The sequence below is a fragment of the Vespa mandarinia genome, chromosome 1 (genome assembly GCF_050613455.1).
Source record: "Vespa mandarinia isolate Hongniang chromosome 1, ASM5061345v1, whole genome shotgun sequence".
Lineage (NCBI taxonomy): Eukaryota > Metazoa > Arthropoda > Insecta > Hymenoptera > Vespidae > Vespa > Vespa mandarinia.
In genome coordinates, this window is record NC_140810.1 from 6,250,766 (window position 1) to 6,274,736 (window position 23,971).

At 33.3% G+C, this 23,971-nt stretch overlaps 5 protein-coding genes across 8 annotated transcripts in view; 3 read left to right on the forward strand and 2 right to left on the reverse strand.

Annotated features, from left to right (window-relative positions):
• Positions 1–8,800, forward strand: part of N (neurogenic locus Notch protein) — a 190,834-nt gene extending 182,034 nt beyond the window's left edge. The window contains exons 9-14 of one of the 2 annotated variants that reach the window (XM_035878483.2): positions 32–575; positions 752–1,282; positions 1,382–1,614; positions 2,832–4,677; positions 4,772–6,558; positions 6,651–8,800. In XM_035878483.2, the coding sequence (XP_035734376.1) occupies positions 32–575; positions 752–1,282; positions 1,382–1,614; positions 2,832–4,677; positions 4,772–6,558; positions 6,651–7,792 (6,083 nt within the window). In that variant the 3' untranslated portion in view covers positions 7,793–8,800. The remainder of the gene's footprint in view (positions 1–31; positions 576–751; positions 1,283–1,381; positions 1,615–2,831; positions 4,678–4,771; positions 6,559–6,650) is intronic. The other variant, XM_035878485.2, reaches the window with a different exon arrangement.
• A 1,825-nt stretch (positions 8,801–10,625) lies between these two features.
• Positions 10,626–14,609, reverse strand: LOC118447059 (kxDL motif-containing protein CG10681). Its single transcript, XM_035878488.2, has 4 exons — positions 13,786–14,609; positions 13,500–13,699; positions 13,307–13,441; positions 10,626–11,834 (listed from the first exon to the last, which is right to left on the reverse strand). The coding sequence occupies exons 1-4, from the start codon at positions 13,932–13,934 to the stop codon at positions 11,704–11,706; spliced, it is 615 nt and encodes a 204-aa protein (XP_035734381.1). The 5' UTR covers positions 13,935–14,609; the 3' UTR covers positions 10,626–11,703.
• Positions 14,610–14,649: 40 nt separating this feature from the next.
• vih (ubiquitin conjugating enzyme vih) lies at positions 14,650–17,669 on the forward strand. The gene is made up of 4 exons (XM_035878489.2): positions 14,650–14,897; positions 15,327–15,441; positions 15,555–15,759; positions 15,856–17,669. Exons 1-4 carry the CDS (start codon positions 14,794–14,796, stop codon positions 15,975–15,977), a joined length of 546 nt encoding a protein of 181 aa, XP_035734382.1. The 5' UTR covers positions 14,650–14,793; the 3' UTR covers positions 15,978–17,669.
• On the reverse strand, positions 16,840–17,407 carry LOC118446966 (uncharacterized). Its single transcript, XM_035878243.2, has 2 exons — positions 17,241–17,407; positions 16,840–17,131 (listed from the first exon to the last, which is right to left on the reverse strand). Exons 1-2 carry the CDS (start codon positions 17,405–17,407, stop codon positions 16,840–16,842), a joined length of 459 nt encoding a protein of 152 aa, XP_035734136.1.
• Positions 17,670–17,961: 292 nt separating the features above from the next.
• Positions 17,962–23,723, forward strand: LOC118447058 (serine hydrolase BPHL). 3 transcript variants are annotated; one of them, XR_004839761.2, is made up of 7 exons: positions 17,965–18,473; positions 18,554–18,644; positions 18,980–19,300; positions 19,407–19,662; positions 19,751–19,892; positions 22,443–22,593; positions 23,397–23,723. XR_004839761.2 is itself a non-coding variant. In XM_035878487.2 (6 exons), the coding sequence occupies exons 1-5, from the start codon at positions 18,324–18,326 to the stop codon at positions 19,842–19,844; spliced, it is 912 nt and encodes a 303-aa protein (XP_035734380.1). In that variant the 5' UTR covers positions 17,965–18,323; the 3' UTR covers positions 19,845–19,892; positions 22,443–22,676. The 3 variants fall into 3 exon arrangements, 2 of the variants coding, with proteins under 2 accessions (XP_085511749.1, XP_035734380.1); XM_035878487.2 differs by lacking the exon at positions 23,397–23,723 and having other exon boundaries at positions 22,443–22,676; XM_085655623.1 differs by lacking the exons at positions 22,443–22,593; positions 23,397–23,723 and having other exon boundaries at positions 17,962–18,473; positions 19,751–19,878.
• Positions 23,724–23,971: the final 248 nt, after the last annotated feature.

Below are 23,971 nucleotides of genomic sequence, written 5' to 3' on the forward strand. Positions count from 1 at the left end.
TATTGAAATATTTTGTTTTTATATCTTTCAGGTTTCACGGGAACCCAATGCGAGATAGATATCGACGAATGCGCTGCAAAGCCTTGCCTGAACAACGGAATTTGCACCGATCTCATAAACTCATTCAAGTGTACCTGTGCCGATGGTTTTGCTGGTTCACACTGCCAAATCAACATCGACGATTGCGCCTCATCGCCATGCAAGAACGGTGGAACGTGTCAGGATTCGATAGCAAAGTATACGTGCGAATGTCCACCAGGATTCACTGGTGCATCCTGCGAGACAAACATAAACGATTGTCAATCGAATCCTTGTCACAGTGGCAACTGCATCGATGGCGAGAACAGCTTCAGTTGCAGTTGTTTCCCAGGTTTCACTGGCAGACTATGTCAAACCCAAATCGACGAATGCGAGAGCAATCCTTGCCAATTTGGTGGACGTTGCGAGGATAAGATCAATGGGTATCAATGTATATGCAGACCTGGAACTTCTGGTACCAACTGCGAGGTCAACGTCAATGAATGCTATAGTAATCCATGTAGAAACGGGGCTAGATGCATTGATGGTATCAACAGGTAAATAATTATCTTCGAAAATTATCGATTTAAACGTGGGAGCATGAGTAACTCTTAAAATGAATCACACGAGAGTGTTAGAACACACTTGGTTCTTAATTTTGACCTAAATTCAATTTTAATTTCAATTAAATTAACAAATTCGCCATGCTAATTTTTAACTATTCTCATTTTAGATACTCATGCGAATGCGAGCCTGGTTTTACCGGACAACACTGCGAAACGGATATAAATGAATGCGCAAGCAATCCTTGTGCAAACGGTGGCCGATGCATTGATCTAATAAATGGTTTTAGATGCGAGTGCCCTCGCGGTTATTACGATGCAAGATGTCTCAGTGATGTCGACGAATGTGCTAGCAACCCCTGTGTAAACGGTGGTACCTGTGAAGATGGAGTCAACCAATTTATTTGCCACTGCTTACCTGGTTATGGTGGCAAAAGATGTGAAGCTGACATCGACGAATGTGGCTCGAATCCTTGCCAACACGGTGGCACTTGTAACGATCATCTCAATGGTTATAGTTGCAAGTGTTTACCCGGTTACGCTGGTACAAATTGTGAAACCAACGTCGACGATTGCGCTAACAATCCATGTCAAAATGGTGGATCTTGCATCGATCTTGTAAACGATTATAAATGCGTTTGCGAGTTACCTCATACCGGCAGAAACTGCGAGGACAAGTTGGACCCTTGCTCACCTAACAAGTAAGTCCTTTGAAAATCAAATAAAAATTTATTCGTCCGCTTTTAAATTTTAATTAATTAATTGAAACTTTGTTAGTTATTGAGATCTTATTTTTACAGATGTCTACACGATGCAAAATGTTCACCTTCGTCCAATTTTCTCGACTTTGCCTGTACTTGTACAGTAGGTTACACTGGCAGATTATGTGACGAAGATGTCGACGAATGCATTATGACGTCCCCGTGTCGAAATGGTGCCACTTGCAGGAACACTAATGGATCTTATCAATGCGTCTGTGCTAAAGGCTACGAAGGCCGGGATTGCATAATCAACACCGATGATTGTGCATCATGTAAGTGTCGATTCAGGATAATAAGTTTATAACCGTTCTTTCTCTCGCATGTGCGTTTTGTCGTTTATTCACGGGAAAGCATCGAGCATCATCTTAAATGCTTAGACGCATATTTTTTTAAAAAGAAATATAAAGCAAGAATAAAACACAAATTAACAATAAAATGTATTTAATTTAGCACGGGATCAGATCCCGTTCGTGCATGGTTTTGATTAAATTTAAATCAATTTAGATAGATTAATTCAAAATTTATTCTGACCGCAATTCAGCAATTGAACACACAAGAAAAGAAATGTTAAAACCTTTGTCGCATCTTTGACGGGCGATGTCAAAAATGATCGTAATATCTTGAGCTGATAAATCATTAATAAGATTCGAATTCGCTTTAACTGCATATGTATATGTACATATATACCTGCGAACTATGTACAGCACGTCGAATCATGATCGTACGATGAGCAAACAAAATGACCGATAACCTTAATAGATGAGCACGTGGTAACGTTTTATCAAAAATAGACATTGTTCAATATTTGAATCTTAAAACATACACGGATGAGTACTGATATTAATGCGATTACGTACGACCTAGATAAATTAAAGTAATCGTTTAAATCTAAAGTAAGCGATGAGTAAAAGAAAGAAAATCAAAATCATCGGGTGTTAAGCTATTAGGTTGTTAATCAAGGTAAAATTATGAAAAACAAGTTAACTAGAAATTCATCTGAGATGACTGAAAAAGTCTGAAAATTATAAAAAAAGATTTAACTTGGTTTTACAATCATCGCGTGTTAAGATTGAAAAGATAACAGAATAATATTGCAATATGGTTTGCACTCGTTCGTTAGCCCAACTACGACGAAGTCAGTTTAATTCTTTTGTCATGGATACGATTTGTTCTCGATGACGCCGCGTTTCTCGTTACTTTCGATACTTATATAAGCTGAAATTAAAATGCCGAGTTTGGCATGTGCTCGCACTCGCCGAAAAGATCAGCAACGTCGTTCGTAGCTATAACTTTAATTAGATGATATATTCAGTATTGTTTAAATTAATCTTATTATTATTTGGTCAGATTGATGATCGGATTTGTGTGAACAATTAGTTTTTTTTTCTTTATAGTCATAATAGGGTCTTACTTAATTATAATACAATTGTACTTTTATTCTTTGTCTGATACGCCATGTTCTGAAGTACGATGAATTATGAATTTACAGATCCGTGCCAAAATGGTGGAACCTGTTTAGACGGAATTGGTGACTATACTTGTCTATGCGTTGATGGTTTCAACGGCAAACATTGTGAAGTGGATGTAAATGAATGTCAATCGCAGCCTTGTCAAAATGGAGCAGTTTGTAAGGAATACGTAAATTCGTATACATGTCAATGTCAACTTGGCTTCTCCGGTATAAATTGTCAAACCAATGACGAAGATTGCACTGATAGTAGTTGTATGAATGGTGGCAAGTGTATCGACGGAATAAACAACTATACTTGCGTTTGCAAACCTGGCTATACTGGTTCGAATTGTCAATACCGTATAAACGAGTGTGATAGTTCGCCTTGTCTAAATGGTGCAACTTGTCATGATCATGTGCAATATTATACGTGTCATTGTCCTTATGGCTATACCGGTACAAGATGCGGTGAATACGTAGACTGGTGTGCTGATAATCCCTGTGAAAATGGAGCAACGTGCGTTCAACACAATAATAAGTACCACTGCAATTGTTCGCCAGGTTGGACTGGCAAGGTTTGTGACGTAGAAATGGTCTCATGCAAGGATGCTGCTATTAGGAAAGGTGTGCTTGAAAAGAATCTTTGTAATAACGGTACTTGCGAGGACATTGGAAATAGTCATCGGTGTCATTGCATCGAAGGTTATACTGGTTCTTATTGTCAAGAAGAAATCGATGAATGTGAATCCGCTCCTTGTCAAAACGGTGCAACCTGTAAAGATTTAGTCGGTTCATATCAATGTCAATGTACGAAAGGTTTCCAAGGACAAAATTGTGAACTTAACGTTGACGATTGTAGGCCAAATCCTTGTCAAAATGGCGGCACATGTCATGATCTAATCAATAACTTCAGTTGCTCCTGTCCACCGGGTACACTTGGATTTTTATGCGAGATCAACGTAGATGATTGCGTGGTTGGCGCTTGTCATAATAATGGAACATGTACTGATAAAGTTGGTGGATTTGAATGTAAATGTCCACCAGGTTTCGTAGGGCCAAGATGCGAAGGAGATATCAACGAATGTTTATCAAATCCCTGTGCTTCACCTGGTACTCAAGATTGCGTTCAACTTGTAAACAATTATCATTGCAACTGTAAACCTGGTTATATGGGTCGCCACTGCGAAGTAAAAGTTAATTTCTGTGATAGTTCACCTTGTCAGAATGGCGGTGTATGTGCTGCCAAACAAGCCGGTCACACATGTATCTGTCCTAACGATTATCATGGAAAGAATTGTGAATTTGCTGGCTCTTACTGTGATACGGAACCTTGTTTGAACGGTGGTACCTGTCGAATAACTGAAACAGAAATTGGCTATAGATGTCATTGTCCACCAGGCACAACAGGTACTCACTGTGAAATAGATGCTAGAGATGAATGTGCTAGTAACCCTTGCCAACAATCAGATGCCGTTTGCGAAAATCTTCTCGGAGATTACACTTGTTATTGTCCACCAAAATGGACTGGCAAGAACTGTGAAATTTACGATCCAAATTATAGAGGTGGTGTATTCGGTAGACCAAATTCAAACATTCCAAAGAACATGAATGCTTACGATCTCGACTTGGAACGCGAAAGAAAAAGATGTATAGAAAATCGTTGTGAAGAAAAATCTGGAAATCATCACTGCGACGAAGAATGTAATAGATATGCATGTAATTTCGACGGAAACGATTGTTCTCTTGGTATTAATCCTTGGAGAAACTGTACCGCTCCAATAAACTGTTGGGATGTCTTCATGAACGATGTTTGCGATGAAGTATGCAACAACGCTCAGTGTCTCTTCGATGGAAGAGACTGTGAGAGAAAATTAGCACCTTGCAAGTGAGTATAAGATAACTTCTAACAAATTTCAACAAGTTAATAATTTATATGTAGGAATGATATTTTATTAATTATGTTACTTTATTTATTTCAGTCCGATATATGATGCGTATTGTCGAAAACATTATGCTAATGGTTATTGCGACTATGGATGTAACAACGAAGAATGTAATTGGGATGGCTTGGATTGTGACGGAAAACCACCCTCCTTAGCAGAAGGTGTTATTTCTGTGGTAGTCAGGATGGATATGCAGACTTTTCGTTCTAACGTAGTGGCATTCCTACGAGATATCGGTCACGAATTAAGAACTACGTTACGTGTGAAACAAGACGAGCTTGGTAACGACATGATATATCCTTGGAAAAGAGAACGAGAACCAAGTTTACAAACGAATTTCTTTGGTAGACAGGCGACGATTTATACGAATAGTCAAAGCGGTGTTATAGCGTATTTAGAGATTGATAATAGAAAATGTACAGTAACACAGGGTGCCGTATGCTTCCCATCAGCCAACGAAGCAGCAGAATATTTAGCTGCTACAGCCTCGAAACATTCTCTTTCGAGAAATTTCCCTATCGAGCAAGTTCGAGGTGTTGTTGGTCCTCAAGGTCCTGAATATCCTGATACACCAACAAATTACAAGTATGTCTTCATTGGTGTCATTATCGTGATAGTCGGAGGAATGCTTGTAGGAGTTTTGGTGACAGCGCAAAGGAGAAGAGCAGTTGGAGTGACATGGTTCCCAGAAGGTTTTCTACGAACGAATAGTGGAAGTGGTCAGAGACGTAGATCACGTCGAAGAGGTCCCGATGGACAAGAAATGCGTAATCTCAATAAACAACCATCGGTGAATTGCATGGATCTCGATGTAGGAAATGGTCGAGCACAACAATGGTCTGACGACGAATCGGATCTTCCACCATCGAAACGAATGCGAGCTATTGAACCTGGTTATGCAAGCGATCACACGGCCATCACTGATTACGAAGAAACGGAACCAAGAATGTGGACTCAACAACATTTGGATGCAGCAGAAATACGAACTAGACCGGATGCAGGAGTTTTAACACCACCTAGTCTCGAGCATGGTCAAGATGTAGATGCTAGAGGACCATGTGGAATGACTCCATTAATGGTAGCCGCTGTACGTGGAGGTGGTCTTGATACTGGAGAAGAGGAAGATGAAAGTGATGGTACCGCAGCTGTTATCGCTGATCTCGTGGCACAAGGTGCTGATTTAAATGCTACTACCGATAAAAGCGGTGAAACTTCGCTTCATCTCGCTGCTAGATATGCCAGATCAGATGCAGCTAAGCGTCTCTTGGATGCTGGAGCTGATGCTAACTCACAAGATAATACCGGCAGAACGCCTCTCCATTCAGCCGTCGCTGCGGATGCGATGGGAGTATTCCAAATTCTTCTTAGAAATAGAGCAACGAATCTTAACGCTCGAATGCACGATGGTACCACTCCTTTGATATTGGCTGCACGTTTAGCAACCGAAGGAATGGTAGAAGATCTGATTAATGCTGATGCTGATATAAATGCTGCTGATAATAGCGGCAAAACTGCTCTTCATTGGGCCGCAGCTGTTAATAATGTAGATGCTGTTAACATATTACTTGTCCATGGTGCGAACAGAGATGCACAGGACGACAAAGACGAGACTCCGCTGTTCCTCGCTGCAAGAGAGGGCAGCTTTGAAGCTTGTAAAGCTTTACTCGATACATTCGCCAATAGAGAAATTACAGATCATATGGATCGATTACCAAGAGATGTAGCCAGCGAAAGGTTACATCATGACATCGTCAGATTATTAGACGAGCATGTACCTAGATCACCTCAAATGATGAATGTCATGCCGAATGGTCCTCTAATAGGTAAGCATTTGATTTACGTATATTTCTGGTTCGTATCTTTTCTATTTTTTTAAAAGAACACTAATTGTAATATCCAATGTTTCTACTTTCAGGATCCCCAAATCATCCTCAACTTATCACACATCCAACTGTTATCGGTTCCGCACCGAAACAAGCGAAATCGAAGAAACGACCAAAAACTGGTGGTACAGGGAACCCAAACAGTCCAGAATCCGAAGGTGCAGTGGTGGTCATGAGGCGAAAGCCGTCGGTAAAGAAGCCACCGGCGAAGCGTGGCGCTCAGCCCCCAAACCAGGAAATCCCTCAGGGAGCGGAGGGAGCTGAGGGAAACCTACCAAGCCCGTACGACAGTGCGAGCCTTTACAGTAACGCCTTGCCTTTAGTGGGTCATACGGCGACAGCGAAACAACCACCACCGTACGAGGATTGTATAAAGGGACAGTCCATACAAGGCTTGCAACAGCTCGGTCTTGACACATTCACGAATAACTACGGGCTGCCAAATTTTCACGATCAACTATTAGCCTCGCATCAGAGACAAACGCAGGGTATGGTGAACACGTTATCGCCACCGTACAGCAATCAGTCACCGCCACATTCAGTACAGTCAAACATGACGCTCTCTCCTCAAGCGAGCTACATGGGCTCGCCCTCGCCAGCAAAGAGCCGGCCGTCACTTCCCACATCACCAACGCACATCGCCGCCATGAGACAGGCGACGCATCAAAAACACGGAGGCATGCCACCGGTGGGGTTCGATTTTGAGAATTTACCTTATTCCAGTCAACAACAACAACAACAACAACAACAGCAGCAGCAGCAGCAACAACAACAGCAACAACAACAGCAGCAGCAGCAACAACAACAGCAACAGCAACAACAGCAGCAGCAACAGCAACAGCAACAACAACAGCAGCAACAACAGCAGCAGCAGCAACAACAGCAACAACAACAACAGCAGCAAAGTACACAACAGCAGCAGCAACAGACACAACAGTACTATCAGTACTTGACGCCACCGTCCCATCATTCTGGACCAGACGTCACGCCGCAACATCTAATGCAAGCACCGGAAAGTTTTCCGACGCCTTCGCCGGACAGCCCCGGACATTGGTCCTCGAGCTCGCCTCACTCGAACAGCGATTGGTCCGAGTGCATGGCCTCGCCGAACGCCTACGGTGCTGGCGGTGGAGCTCATCAAAGTAACAAGGGCTCGGAGGCAATCTACATATGAAACGAGCAAACGCTCTCCTTCTCGCGCGAGTAGATCGTAGCTTTTATTGTAAGAAAAATAAGAAGATACAAAGAGAGAGAGAGAAAGAGAGAGAGAAAGAGAGAGAGAAAGAAAGAGAGAGAGAGAGAAAGAGAGAGAGAGAGAGAGAGAGAGAGAGAGAGAGAGAGAGAGAGAGAGAGAGAGAGAGAGAGAGAGAGAGAGAGAGAGAGAGTACGTACTGTGATTAGCTCGTCGAGATCGAGAGCAATAGTTGTTTCGTTAGCATGAGAGCGTATGCAAGCCTCCGAGGAGGCCATTACATAACAAGAAATTGTGCCTTCGAGTGCTATATAGTGTGTTAGATAAGTATACGTAGGAGAATGTATTAAATTATGTGTTTCGAAAAGCACAATGTTTCCTAATGGCCTTTTAATGAATACGTTTTTTACTGGTTTTGTGCGAATTGTAAGATATATATAAAGCGTGTGTGTCTGGTTGAGGAGAGCGTCAGAAAGTTTTGTCTTTTCTTTTCATTTTTTTTTTATTTTTATTTTTTTTTTGTTGTATTTTTTTTGTATTTTTTTTTTGTTTTTTTTTTTTTTGTTTTTTGTACGATCGCTTATAAGCGTGTTGTTCCATACACAAACATTCCATACGTATGGCATTCTTTTTCTAGTTTTTTCTTACTTCCTCGATGTTATTTCCGTCGAGAGGTACGATCCATCATCTTAACAAAGGTAGTATAATTATTAATGTTTAATTCTTTCAACAAATATGGATCATTTTTAAATTTAGAGTGCATCGATGGGTGTTAATACGTTTCTCTGACCTCTCTTCTACCCGAAGTAGCCGAAAGAGAGTTTAAATAATAAGAATTTGCGGCGCAGTTAAACGGTACGCATAATAGATACTATAGATTGTTGTGAGAGAAAAGAGATTATTATTATTATTATTATTATTATTATTATTATTATTATTATTATTATTATTATTATTATTATTATTATTATTATTATTATAATTATTATTATTATTATTATTATTATTATTATTATTATTATTATTATTATTATTATTATTATTATTATTATTATTATTATTATATTATATTATCATCATTATTATTATCATCATCATCATTATTATTATTATTAAAATATTATTATTATTATTATTATTATTATTATTATTATTATTATTATTATAATTATTATTATTATTATTATTATTATTATTATTATTATTATTATTATTATTATTATTATTATTATTATTATTAATTATTATTATTATTAATTATTAATTATTATTAGTAGTATTCGAAAAAGTATAGTTCTTCGCGCGCTTGCAATATGTCGCCAGTGACACTTTCGATAAGTAAAAAAAGGACATATTGGAATCGGGATTCACGTAGAACTACTAACTCAACTTCTACTTTATAAAAAAAAAATAATTTGTAAATAGTATCTCTTCCCCTTCTTTTTCCCCCGTTCCGCTCTGCAACTCACTTTGCACCCTATCGAGTACTTTTATATAATTACCTTTTCTCTCGATTTTGTACATTATTTTACATGTTTTTTATAAAATGTAAGTTAGCCGTTTTTTATTATAAGATGATTCGTATGCCGTAACCATATCATTCTCTCTTCAACAACATAGTAACGAACTATTAATTTCTTGTTGCGTTAAGAATTTATTATAGCTATCTTTAGTGCTGTTCTAAATTACACAGTAGCATAAAAGAAAGTTCTCTTCCTATATAAGAAATTTAAGGGACCTACATAATACTTGTGCCTATATCGTAAAGTTACGCATCGAAAGAAATGAGAGAAATTCTATATTTATATATGGCTTTTATCTCGATCTTATAGAGTATCTTTATGCGATTGCCCTTATATTGCCGAAATTTATGCGGGTACTGCCAAATACATGACAATAAAAATACGAAGAGAAGAAACGTGTATGTATTTTTGTAAGATTTATATGAGATAGAAAATTATGAATCGAACTTTAGCGTGTTCGCTGACAAACGAGCACGATGATCTTATTTCGCGTGTAACAAGAATATAATGTTTCTAGAAAAGAAAAAAAAAAAAAAAGAAAATAAGAAAGATACCATGTAAAAGTTAAATCATTGAGTCTGTGTTGTTCATTAATAATAATAATAATAATCGTGAAAGTTTTTCAACAATACGTAGACGATATATACGTAAATTCATTGTTGTACGATCGACAGCAGTTATTATGTGTTCATAATTCATTCCCAACTGCTCTCTTTTTCTTCTTTCGAATCATCATACTTCTGTGTTAAAAAAAAAGGAAAAAAAAAAAAGACAGATTTAAGGATATACTGGTGTAGCCTAAGATCCATTTATAATAAGTTCTACGTCTCCGATAATTACGATAGATCTTGTTATTTCTTGTAACTTGTAAAAAGTACTGAGATTTATTCGTATTAACTATTTTATAAGCGAACTAAGAATTTGTTCGATCCTATTATTATATCCTACCCCGTTCCCAACACTACTCAATCCCATATTTTTATAAATAAGTTATGCCTTTTAAACGGATGTAATAATAAAGATAATCTAACATTCACGATAGGCTCGTTGTTCTTTTGTTTTTTTTGTTCTTTTGTTTTTTTTTTTTTTTTTTTTTTTTTTTTTTTTTTTAAATTGTACTACGTCTCATAACGCAAAATTTTGACGGGGTTATTAATGTATGTTGTGCAAATGTATCGATAAGGTTTATAGGTGGTCACTGGCAATTATACTTTTTTTTATTACTTATACTTTGGTTTTATTTTTTGTACACATTTCGATCATCATCGTATAAGATTTAATATCACGGTCTCTTTACGATATAAATTCTTAATACATTTTTTATATTGTCAAGGATATATATACACGGTTATAATTATTAATTAAATTTACCGCGAATCGAGCCGCACTCGCGCTCCATCTGTCGATGGAACTTTTAATTAACAACAAAGCAAAATGAAAATATCAAAGAAAACGTTTATTATAAATTCATTCAAATTAATATTTAAATTCACTATGAACATTTAGAGAATGTTTCTTTTTTTTTTTCTCATCCTAATTTATTATCAACTTTAATTCATTACCTTTTGAGAGAAATATTTTATAAATTATATAAGTGTGTTACCATAGCAACGCCTTTATATTTCATTATATTTCTTCACTGTCCTCTTTGTTCGTAATGTCGGTCAAGAAGCGGGAGAAACAGTGAGATATACTTTATTGAAGGTGAACCGCAATTTCGTCATTAACATATTTTATGTAAAAACTAAAAGGACGCATAGCAACAACGTTATACCGATTATTATAGCAATAAAAGCCCAATGATAAGGGATAACAAAGAAAATAAATTCCAATAAATAATATCGCAAAATTACGATATATATTATTTGCATATAATTACTTTGAATTAATTATTTTCGCGCTAAATGATCAACACTGTTAACTTTCATGTACACATAAAGAATATTTTTATTGACCTTGAATCTCTTTATTTGGACATTGATATTCATACGCGTGTATTACAGAACTTGCAATCGTGCAATGAGTAAAAGAGGCATATTTGTAGTTATTCTTTTGTTGGTTTTTTTTTTTTTCTTTATTGTCGAGTTAAGGTTCGCAACGAACATCATCGTGACTTGCCGCGATATAAACACGCAAGTATCTCATTCGTTCTTTTTTCTCTTTTTATCTTCTCCTTCTCTATTTCATTCATTTTCTTTCCCTCTCTCCTTCTCTATTTATCTTTCTCTCTATCTCTCTCTCTCTCACTTTCTCTTTCTCTCTCTCTCTCTCTCTCTCTCTCTCTCTCTTTCTTTCTCTCTTTCTCTCTTTCTCTCCGCGTAGTTTTCCCGCTCCCTTTCAAACAGCTCGTTGGCCAACTCGCGCGAAAATTCAACCGGTGTCGGAAGTGCAGGATGACGTGTCGGCGATACTCTGATCGTTGTTGCTCTCCGTCGATGAACTGTCGTTGCTCTTAATTCGCCTTTTACGCAGCTTCGCGAACTGAAACTCCTCGACTGGAACTGTACACGAAGAATAATTGATATCAACTTAGCTTTTGTATCTTTTCTTTTCAGAATTTGGTTTCGTTGAGGAGAGAAGGGGGTGGTAAGGGCTCATGGTTAGGTTCGTAAGCTCGGAAAAACGGGAAATGAAACGAGAGTGTCTTTTTAGCAAAATTGACGATAAAGGCTCCTCATATATTTCCTTTTCTATTATCACGTACTCTCCTAAATTGTACCGCATTATACAACATTAATCATAAATATGTTACAGTGGAAGTATATCCTTTTTTTACTTTCTATTCTTCTTTACAAGTTATTCACATTTAACATGTATGTATTTACTTCGACCGTAACATGTACATTCAATAACGCTCAACAAGATTGCTCGTCGTCGATACAAGTTACCATCATTTTTTTCATTAGCATTAAAAAATAGTATGGGTCGTTTTAATGAACTTTACATCGAACGAACTTTCGTCGTTTTAATACATCTTTGCTGTTTGGTTTCTTCTTTTCTTTTCTTTTCGTCTTCTTTTAATTTTTTTTTTTTTTTTTATCTTTTCTTACAACGGGATAAAATCTCAATTGAACGCAGCTTTAAAATCTGTATAGCACCGATAGTAACAATTCCTAATTTCTCTTTATGAGTCTGCTAATATACTTTTGATCAAAGACTTCATAATAAGAAGATACGTGCTATTTAAAACGAATGACAGAATACTTTAGTGTTTTATAAGAATATCTTCTTAAATATAATCTTATTAGTATGTGTAATCATCTAAAGTTTTGAACTATTTGTATAGAGATAATATATACTAAGTAGGCAATAGATTAAAGATTGATTTTCTTAATATTTATAAGTTTTATGCAACACTATTAGATCACTCTGTATTTTCTGTCATTCATATTATCTTTAAACATTATCCTTATTAGAATAAAAAACTATTGATCTTTTTTTTTTTCTTTTCTGATAAATATGTAATATCATATGAGAACGATGTTGAGTAATATACATTTTTGCAATTTGTTATAAGATAAAAAAACTTAAAATTTAGAATTTTATATAGCATTACTTTATGCAAGATTCAATATAATGTGTCAATGAGATCTCAAATGTAAATTGTCATTTGTATATAGCACGATGTCAAGCTTCCTAATAGCGATTTATAAAACATATAATAGATACTATAAGCAATAAATAATTAACTACATCAGTTACTATCTTTCATAGATGATAATACAATAAGAAAAATTTTCAATGTCAGTACGTTGGCATTACAACTTTTGTACGTATTATAGGAAGCATCGCTACAAGCATGTAAACTACAGAGCAAATATTTTGTTGAAAATATCATTAACACTATGAATCAGAAACATTTAATAAAAATTCATTACCAAATATGCATATATTGAAGAATCGAACAATCATTCGGAGATAATGTAAATTCACTTTATAACTGTATAATTAGTTCAAGTACAATTATGGTTACCATCAGAATCTGGATCTCTCTCTGTATCATTGACTGTAGCACTAGGCAGAGGAACTATTTCTGGTTCCAATGGCTTTACCGAACAATCAATATCCTCAACAATTACTTCTTCAGCCAAACTGCTTCTAACGGCCTCTGTGACATTTGTTAAATGCTAATATTTAAATTATCATACTTTTCATATTTAACTTACCATTAAATGCTTGTGGATATTGTTGACTTAATTTATTTTTCACTATACGTATTCTTTTGAAAATGTAGTCCAAGTCTTTTTTCATTTCTATCAACAGAGCAGTATGCTTTTTAAATTCAGCTCCTGCTGACTTTAGTCTATTTATTGATAATTGATTGCAATTAGTTAACATTTCATTCGTTTTTTCAAATCTTTGTAACCTAAAATATAAAGATGTCCAAGTTATTATATGATAAGATACTTATTAAAATAAATACTGTAAAATATGTATAAATGTAATATTTACATTTGTTTTTGAGCTCGTATCATAGATTCTACATCTTGCTGATCTACTATTCCTGCTAGTCCTTGTATGAACACCTCTGGTGCTGTATAATTTTGAAAGCATTCAAAGCTTCCAGTGTCTGATTCTGGTGTTCCTTGTGTAGTCGTCATGATTCTATTATCTCTTAATAAACTTTGTAATTATCTTCTCACAAATTTTCTTATTAAAAAATACAAGACTTGTTATTAAATTTTGGCATTGAAAGTTCTTAAATATAAGCACAATAATTATAAGATTTACAACACAATTGATATTATATATTTTAAACATATCTCAAAATGTAAAATCTTTTAAGACATAGCGATAACATCGTCAAATTATTCTATTGATCTTTGACAGTTCGAACTGACACTTCATCATTTCCGCCATTATCGAGTTATCCTCAACTAGATATAGGAATTCATGTACACATCATTTCAAATACCTATGATAAAACTTTTATTATCTTAATGATATTATTGTTCAAGAAGTATAAATATTTGTAGTAAATTATCATTACAAAGGTCAATGGTATGTAAATTATTGAATTAGCGTAAAATCTGAGAACTTTTTCAAATCGTGGCGCCAAAATGTAAGACAAAAGACAGTAAAAGAATTCTGAAAAATTTTGCCTTGTGTTGTTAATAGAATATTTATTGGATTTTACAGCTGTCTGATATCGATCACGTTAAACAAATCGAAGATAAAAGAAGATAATTTTTTCAACCGAACAATCGTTTTGTGTAGTTAAAAACCAAAAATTATGATTAATTTGTCGAGATAGAACAGACGCAAGAAGTGACGCGTTTGCAAGTAGGAGGGGGAGCATCAACAGCTGTTCGTTGTTCGATGTTTTCAAGACAGATGATAGCACGTGAGGCATTCAAATTTTCACAGTGACTGTTGTCTCTCGAAGCGAAGCCTAGTCCATATAATCTCTGTAAAAGAAGAAACTTTTGTGAGAGCATATTTTGCGAACTTGTATTCGGAATGGCCCAGAATATAAATCCATTTTATTCTTCTCAAAACACGCCGAGCAAAGCTACAGAAGAAAAACATAACAAACCGAAAGATAATCATGCAGTCAGTAAACGGTACGTCTTTCAGTAATCCATTGTATTCTTGCATTAGCCTTCGCTATAAATATTATTATTTTGTATCTATTTAAATTTTATTTGAGCTTTTTCTTGCTGGATGCTTAGAAATGGTGCGCTTGTTAGAAAAAAATAACTCAATTAAACGAATATGTTATTGAACGACATAACCTTAGATTCTAATCAAAATAATATCTTATCATTGATATATGTATATATGTATGCGTGTGCGCACAAGCGTGCCTGCACGCCAATATGTGTACAAAATACAGTTTATTATATTTATTCAAGTACAGTTCTATCAAGAGGACTATATTTCACTTAGAAAAATTGTGAAAGTATTAATTTGATTAGATAGTTCATCGATATATTTCTATCATAAATTTTTAAACATTTTCTTACTTCTTATTAAGAAATAATATCTTATAGGCTACAAAAGGAGCTTATGGTCTTGATGATGAGTACAGAAAAAGGAGTGTCTGCTTTTCCAGAGAGTGAAAATCTATTCAAATGGATTGGAACTATTACAGGACCTAAAGATACAGTGAGTGTTGATTTGCGGAATAGGTTTTTTTTATTAAGTAATTTATAAATTAAATTTTACCTATAGTTAATTATTTTACATAACTTTAAAATATATAAATTTATGTTATGTAGGTTTATGCTGGCCTTACATATAAATTGACCTTAGAATTTCCACATAGTTACCCATACAGTGCACCAATAGTACGATTTGCCACTCCTTGTTTCCATCCAAATGTGGATTCGGTTGGTAATATTTGTTTGGATATATTAAAAGATAAGTGGAGTGCTTTGTATGATGTTCGTACTATATTGTTATCTATACAGTCTTTACTTAGTGGTAAGTAATATTGACCATATTTGTGTGATACGCAGAATTGAATTTTTCATATTTATTTTACTCATTTATATGTACAATTTATTTTTGATATGATAGAACCCAACAACGATAGTCCGCTTAATCCTTTGGCAGCAGAACTGTGGAGCGATCAGACAAAATATAAAAAGCATCTAACAGAAGAATATCACAAAGCTCTCAAACATAATCAAGATTCATGATAAGCCCATAATTATGATCATTCTGAACCTTTCATTACTATTATTCCTATCAGTGTTTTGATTATAACTAAGTAAAATGTTGAGCATTGTCTGCCTTAAAGACTCATTTACATTGACATGGAATCTTTAGATTCATATTTCATTAGTGTAAAGTGTAATATGGGATCAACATTACATGCTTCGCTTTATTGCATTTGCCCTTACGTAAATTGTTTTTGTTCTTACTATGACTTTAATTTTATAGAATCTCTGATGTCAAGATCAGGTAAGAGCATCAAAGGCATTTGCAATTATATCAGATTTTTTATGAAAAGTATTTATTTATTTTACATTAAGTAATATATGTTGAATTTCAACATCATTACACTTCTCATATGTGACTAGTGCATTTGATATATATCTCCATTTCATTTATAGTCATTGTACAATTCCAAAATAAATATTTTAAAATGATTGTATTAATTGAAAAAATTATTTGCCGCCAGAAATTAATTTATTTCGATTGCAATTTATAACGATTTGTATGATTCTTCAGTTATAATATAACTGATACTTCTACGTATGAACATTGTAACTACATAGTAATTTTACTAAGTCACTGTGAATATTTTAATAGGAAAAATCACTTCTTAACACATTGACTGCCGTGGGGGTCACCGATGACCGGCACTCGACTTGGCTACAGCGCCGTGGAGGCCACCGGTGACTGGCGACTCCACGAATAGTGAAAATACATAATTAGGGTAAACATCGATCTAATAAATTTTTTAAATAATACCATTGATTCCGTAGTAGTTTAAAGAAATTAATCCCGTACAGAACATGTAATGATAATTTTATTAATACAAGGAAAATATACATATTATTTGTGCACATAACGATGAGCCACATTGAAACACGGTAGGCAAAGAAAAGATGAACTAGGATATTCGGCACAATATGTCGCCACCTTTTTAGTGCAATTCTTTGCTCTCATTCTTCCTAAGTTTTGAATTTTTTTCGTAGCACTTTGCAAAATCACATTTCGCATTACATTTCGCATACTTCCCGGTTCCCTTTTAAGTTCATGACGACGCTTTTTCTGTATGCAATTTCTTAATGAAATAAAATCTTCATCATCAAAACATTTCACTAAATACATCGCTAACTTCATCCTAAAATCGGTGACTGAAATATTTTTTCGAGATTCTTATTTGTATAACACCATTGAATTTACAACACAAGTATTCAGCAAAAGCTCTATTGCCAATTTTCTGTTATCACTTTATAGTTTTTTGCATTGGTGAACTATAAGCAGTCATTTGATCAGATAAATCAACTGAAGATTTCCCTAAATTATAATCTGTTACCATTTTTGGCTTCTGTGCAAAATGGTCTATAGTGCCTTGGTGATCACCGATGACCCCCACCACGAAAATTGCATAAGACATGTTTATGCAACTGATCTTATCTCTTGTAAATAATATTTGAACATAATATGTATCGCATACTAAACAATTTATATTGGTGCCTTGTACAAGTCACATAAAATTCGCGAGGCAGTCAACGTTTTAAATACACGTTGTCTATATAGACAAAAGATTAAACCACGCAATAATTTCTCATTCGGATTTTTAAAAATATTTTACTAATATTAAAGTAGTTAATATATATATATATAGACACACACATACATACATACATATATATATATATATATATATACATATACATACACACACATGCAATTATTGTATAATTCTGTGCATTCCACAATATAAAAAATTCTATTTGATTGGATGGAGCGATGTTGGTATCACGTTTTTTATACTTGCTATCAAAAATTCTGATAATATTCGTAAGATGATACTATTTATTTCGAATGTTTACATTATTTCAAATACATTTACGTAGTTTTTTCTGTACGCACATTTTTTTATATACATATACGTAGATATGTGTGTGTGTGTGTGGGTGTGTATATGAATACACATATGTAAAAATTCAATGTGTTGGATTTAAACTTAATTTTTAATTATTTAATAGTTATATTTATTTCTTAATTTTGTATCTTATCAGAATAGGGCATTTGAATCGAATTATAAACGAAGTCAAACGTACTTTGATTGAAGGGAAATCATCGAAGATAAACAGTTCAATTGGTAGGATATATATTCTTTACTTAGTTTGCTCGAATACAATAGCCATTTATTTTGGGCGATATACGTAATTTAATTAATAAAAGAAAGTCATTATTGATTATTATTTTATTCAATATATTTTATCAATTCAATTTGAATTCAACGGTCGTTGCTATTATAATATCCATATATAATCACATAGCAGTATTTATATGTATGTGTAAACATGGCGGCATTACGAGGAAGATTCTTTACTGTTGTGAATACATTTTCATTTTTCACCGAGAAAAAGTCATTAAATTTTAAGAAATATGTGTTAATAGTGCGCACAACGATAGGAAGAACTTTTTCAGTAAAAACAATTAAAGATATCGAGGTAAAGGAAACTGTAATTTAATTATTGAAATAATGATCAACTGCCATTACATTTGTATATATAGTTTTCTTTTTTCGCAGGAAAGGAAGGTCAATGTCAATGGGTTTGATATTAATTATGTTAGAGTCGGGATTGGTAATCATCCTGTTCTCCTATTACCTGGTGCCCTAGGTAATTAGAAAATCACAAATTTTTATTCATATATTAACATTATATAACTTTTAAAGTTAATTTATTGAAATGATTAAAGTTAATTTATTGAAATTTATTGAAATGTATAAAAAATTGTTATTGTATAAAAAAAGATGAATTAATAGTCATTTATCTCTATATTCTTTATTTCTTCTTACATATTGTTACAATAGATGATAGTATAATTAAACTTAATAGTCTTGTTGATAAAGAAGAAAACTCTAATAATGAATATGTATATATTACTAAGTCGAGTAAAGTAATTAAAAATATTTATGCAGCGATTTTTATCAATAAGTTATTTTATTTTTTAGGAACTGCTTGGACTGACTTCAAACCTCAACTAGAAAATCTTGATAAAAACAAGTTGACTGTAGTAGCATGGGATCCACCTGGATATGGAAAATCGAGACCACCGAACAAAACATATTCAGATGATTTTTTGCAACGTGATGCCGATTATGCTTTTGATTTAATGAAAGTTCTAGGATATAAGAAATTCTCTTTGATTGGATGGAGCGATGGTGGTATCACGTCTCTTATACTTGCTGCCAAAAATCCTGATAGCATTCGTAAAATGATCGTATTTGGTGCGAATGCTTACATTCTTCCCGAAGAACTCCAAATTTATAAAAGTAGGTATTTATTCGAAACTTTTATATTTTTATATCATTAATATTATTATTTCAAATGGCAAATGTAAACACGTATACACATATACATTTTTTATTTGATTTTAAGGCATTAAAAACATCGACACTTGGTCGGATAAAATGAAACAACCATTGATTGAAGTTTATGGTGAAGAGTATTTTAGAAATACTTGGTCCGATTGGGTAGATGGTATGGAAAGAATATATGAAAAAAACAAGGGTGATTTATGTAAAAATGTGTTGGCTAAAATAAAGTGTCCTACTTTAATCATACATGGAGCAAAAGATGTAATAGTAAAGCCAGAACATCCAGTTTATTTAAAAGATCATATAAAAAATTCTGAGTATGTGGATATTTTTTTTTTATATGTAAATATATAATTAGTATGGAAGATGTATTAATATAAACATATATTTAAACTTATTTAATAGGGTAATAATACTTGAAAAAGGAGCTCATAATTTACACTTAAGATATCACGAGGAATTTAATACATTGGCCATGAAGTTCTTAACAGAAGATTGAAACATTTTTTAAGTTTCTTATTTTCTTAATAAGGGTAAATTAAGTTGGGTAAATTTTGCAACATTTATATATATTCAATTTTATAAATATTATAAATATTTCATTCATAAATATTATAAATATCACATTTATTTCATTTATTCAATTTTGTACATACACACACACACACACATATGTCCGGTTTATACGTATACATACGATTGTTCCGTAAGTATTAAAAATGTAAAAGAATATTTTAAACGAACGCCGTATGACATCATTATAATGATAATTATTTGACTTTATGATGATTTTGGAAAGCTCTATCTTGTTTATGTTTGTAAATGAAAACTATAAATTTTTCATTGCATATTCTTATAATCGAAATTGAAATGTTTTCAAAACATTACTTAATTATGTTTTATGCATAAATCACTATCGAAATATTAAATCTCAAAGTTAATATATCTTACATTACATATAGCCTTAGCGTTATCCAATATGTACCGTGAGCAGATTGCTCAGTCGCCCTTTATAAATATATAGCGGCATATCAACTTTGAGACCTAATATCTCAATATTGATTTGTAAGAGACATAAATTAGTAGTGTTTTGAAAATGATTTGATGTCAGTTATTCGATATCATTTAAAAATTTTAACGTGATCCTCACAGAGTTCTTTAACATTATCGTAAAGTTAAATAATTATTATTACCGTGTGTCTACTTGACACACATAATATTCATAATATTCGTTAAATTTCGTTTGAATTTTTTGACATTTTTAATACTTAGAGAAATTATCACGTGTATTCATTTAAATCGGATATGTATATATTGAAAAGAAGGAACATGCTTTATACTGAAAATAATACTATAAACTGATAGTCAAAAAAGCGTTTTCATTAAGAAAAACAGCAAAATGTGAACGTATGTTTCTAGAAATTCGTGATTTCTCAAAATATCAATAGATAGATCGCATTTATATATGATTCCTGTTTATAATTTAGCCGAGTAGCTCAATTCGCGGAATCGACCGCAAAACATTTCATAATTTTATTTATTCTTATCTGAAATTTATCATGATTCTTATAGTTGTTCTTAATATTTTATGATATATTCTATATGCTCATTTCTATTATTATAATAAAAACATATGTATATATATCAGAAATTATCACAAGAAACGTGTATCAAATGAAAATTTCATTGATATAACAATTTTTATGAAAGTGATCAGAAATCGAATACATTTACTTCATGTTGCAGGGAGACACGAAGCTTTCATCCTACGAAGAAAGTGTCGTTCAAACACATTTATCTCATTTAGGAACGTAAACTCATAACCGGATCGTTGAACGTCATCGAGTAAGAAAGGCATAGAACTCGAAATCGTTTTTGGTTGTGGCTTACCGAAAGAGGCTTAACGTTTCCTTTGCCCACGCTGTATCGCGATTCTCCTTTCTCTGCTTGCGCTCTCATGCCGGTTATCCCACGTACGTCCTCCGTGCCAGGTCATACGATCGACGTGCCCGATCGTGGCGAACACCGACTACCTAGAGTGGTGCCTTTTAAAAAACATAAATCAAGTGTCACGTATTGAATTTTCTCCTCTTCTATGGCACCTCTTTTATGCTTTAAGACGTTCGAACGAACAAGAGTTCTAGCTTACCATCGATCAATATTCCATAATTGAGAATCACTTTTAGTCTGTCAGCATTTTCTTTCTTAATCAGAACAAAGACATTTTTTTAAAGTTCCTAGAAATTTTCTATATTTCATAATTTTTTTTTAATTTTATCATATATTATAACCGTCTAACGTGAAAAGTCAAAGAGCATGTTGATTAGATCGTTTAATTGATCGTCCTGAACTATTTTTCATTTCGATTGTAACATTAACTAGATTAGATTATTATTACGGTAACAAGCTGTCGTAAGTACGGGAAGTGTCGCTTATATAATGCCAAGGCTATGGAGTCATTTGATGAAGGTGATTTTTATGAAGGCGTTTGCCTATGAGCAGCTTCATGAAGTATCATTTAATTATAATATAAAACGGAATTGTTATATACAATATGTCGTTATAGATTCCACATATATTCTCTTGTATTTTTATTTTATAATGTCTTCGTAGTTTAGATGGAATAAGAATCAATACGATATGAGCATTAGATAGTGGACACGTACGATCGTAGATCTGACATCCGTCCTCTACTTTGCCACTAGCATAACAAGCAACTTCTAATCTGCATATCAATCATGCACCATACTGTTGATTGCTTGATACGTCACAACGAGATTCTCAATTTATTGACATAAACGTATCTTTGATATTATTTTAGATAGCATTATTGATTTTTTTCGTACAAATGACCTTCCATTTGAACATCAATATTTATTTTATTTTATTTTATATACAGACTTCTCTAAATGATTCGTTATGCTTATGTAGATGTAATTAGTTTTTTGTAGGTTGGATTTTATTTATTAAATAATAAATTTTTCTACATGTAGATTTGATAATTTTTAAATCATATGGTATAGTTTAGGTCATATAATGTTTTATATATATATATATATAATTTTATTAACACTTTCTTAACATTTCCTTATTGCAGTAGAAAAATATCGGACGATGTCACTTGCGAGTTTGCAGTTGATGAGAGAGAGAGAGAGAAAGAGTCCAACGAATTCAACGAGCTAATAACGAAGTTCCTCTCGGGGCCAGTCATAGATCGACTAGTAGCTATTTTTGTCGTATGAATAACAGTGAGTTTAAAGCAATACAATAATTTTAATGGATCTTATAGATTACAGGAATATTTTTTGTGACATATATACATACGATATATAGCATATATTATATATATATATACATACATATTATACTTATACTTGTTGTATTTATAAGAGCGTTGCTTTTCTTTATATTCTTTCATAATTAACGTTCACCGAGATAGTTCGCACGCACTGCATTATAAATGCATAATCTTTACATATACGTTGAATATTTTTTTATCTTCTTAGAAAGTAATCTAATATCTTTACTTGGTATAATATAAAACTCACGTTACTTCGATCGAAACCAGATTTACAAACCTACATGATTCGAAAGGCATATTTTTTCTTGATATTTTTTCAGCTTAAGAATTCTCTCCATCTTTGTGTTCTCAAATTATCGTTCGTACTTGTAAAAATATAAAGGGAGGGAAGTTACGAGCTTTCAAAGATGACGAAGAAACGTCTTCAGAGTTTTTACCACTTTCTTTTTATATTGCTTTTTTACATACGATCTGTCCTATAAAGTTCCTAATGAAGTTTAACTAGTATAACGCGCATAGCTTAATGAATTCCGTCTACAGATTGAATAATTAATCTCTCCCTTCTTTGTTGTACCAGTTATGCTCGGCTCTCTCATTAGTTTCGCTTTAAGCTTATAATATGTTTGACGTGAATTCTCGTTAAATAATATTTAGTATGCACCGTATATTTAGTCCCTCGTTAATAATATTTACTATGACGTTAGGTAAATACAATATTTTGTTAATAACACATTTGAGATCTTGTTCCAGGTATTTTTAATGGATGTCATCGTTCCTGCTTTCGTTATATTTTCGTTCGATATAAATTCAATTGAAACCATAGAGCCAAACGATGAATTCCAATTAGAAACTTTTTGGTCGCGCCGTTTTACGATTGATCGCGAGGCAAGCAGCCAAAACGTCCGCAATGCGCTTCTCCACGGACAAAAATCAATGGTCCTTCCACAAGCGAACTGTATATGATGTTAATCCTGCGCCATCTTTGAATCATGCGATATCATTTTATCGCACGAATGTTAATACATTGTTGATCGGTCACGAATATATTCGTGTTCGTATTACATGTGCAGCAATATATTTAATTATTAAAGTTTAATATTTGGTTTATTGCATTAAAAAATATTCACCTAATCTTGATATTGTCTATTCTTTTATAGTATTTTAATTACAATTTTTGCAATATAAACTTTTTCATATTTAGTTTTTCAATAGCTTTTTAATACAAAATTTTATAAAACTGTTTATATATTATTTATTGCATTGGATAATGTTTAGTTAATATTGATATTATCTTTTTCTTTTTTTTTTTTTTTTTTTTGTTATAT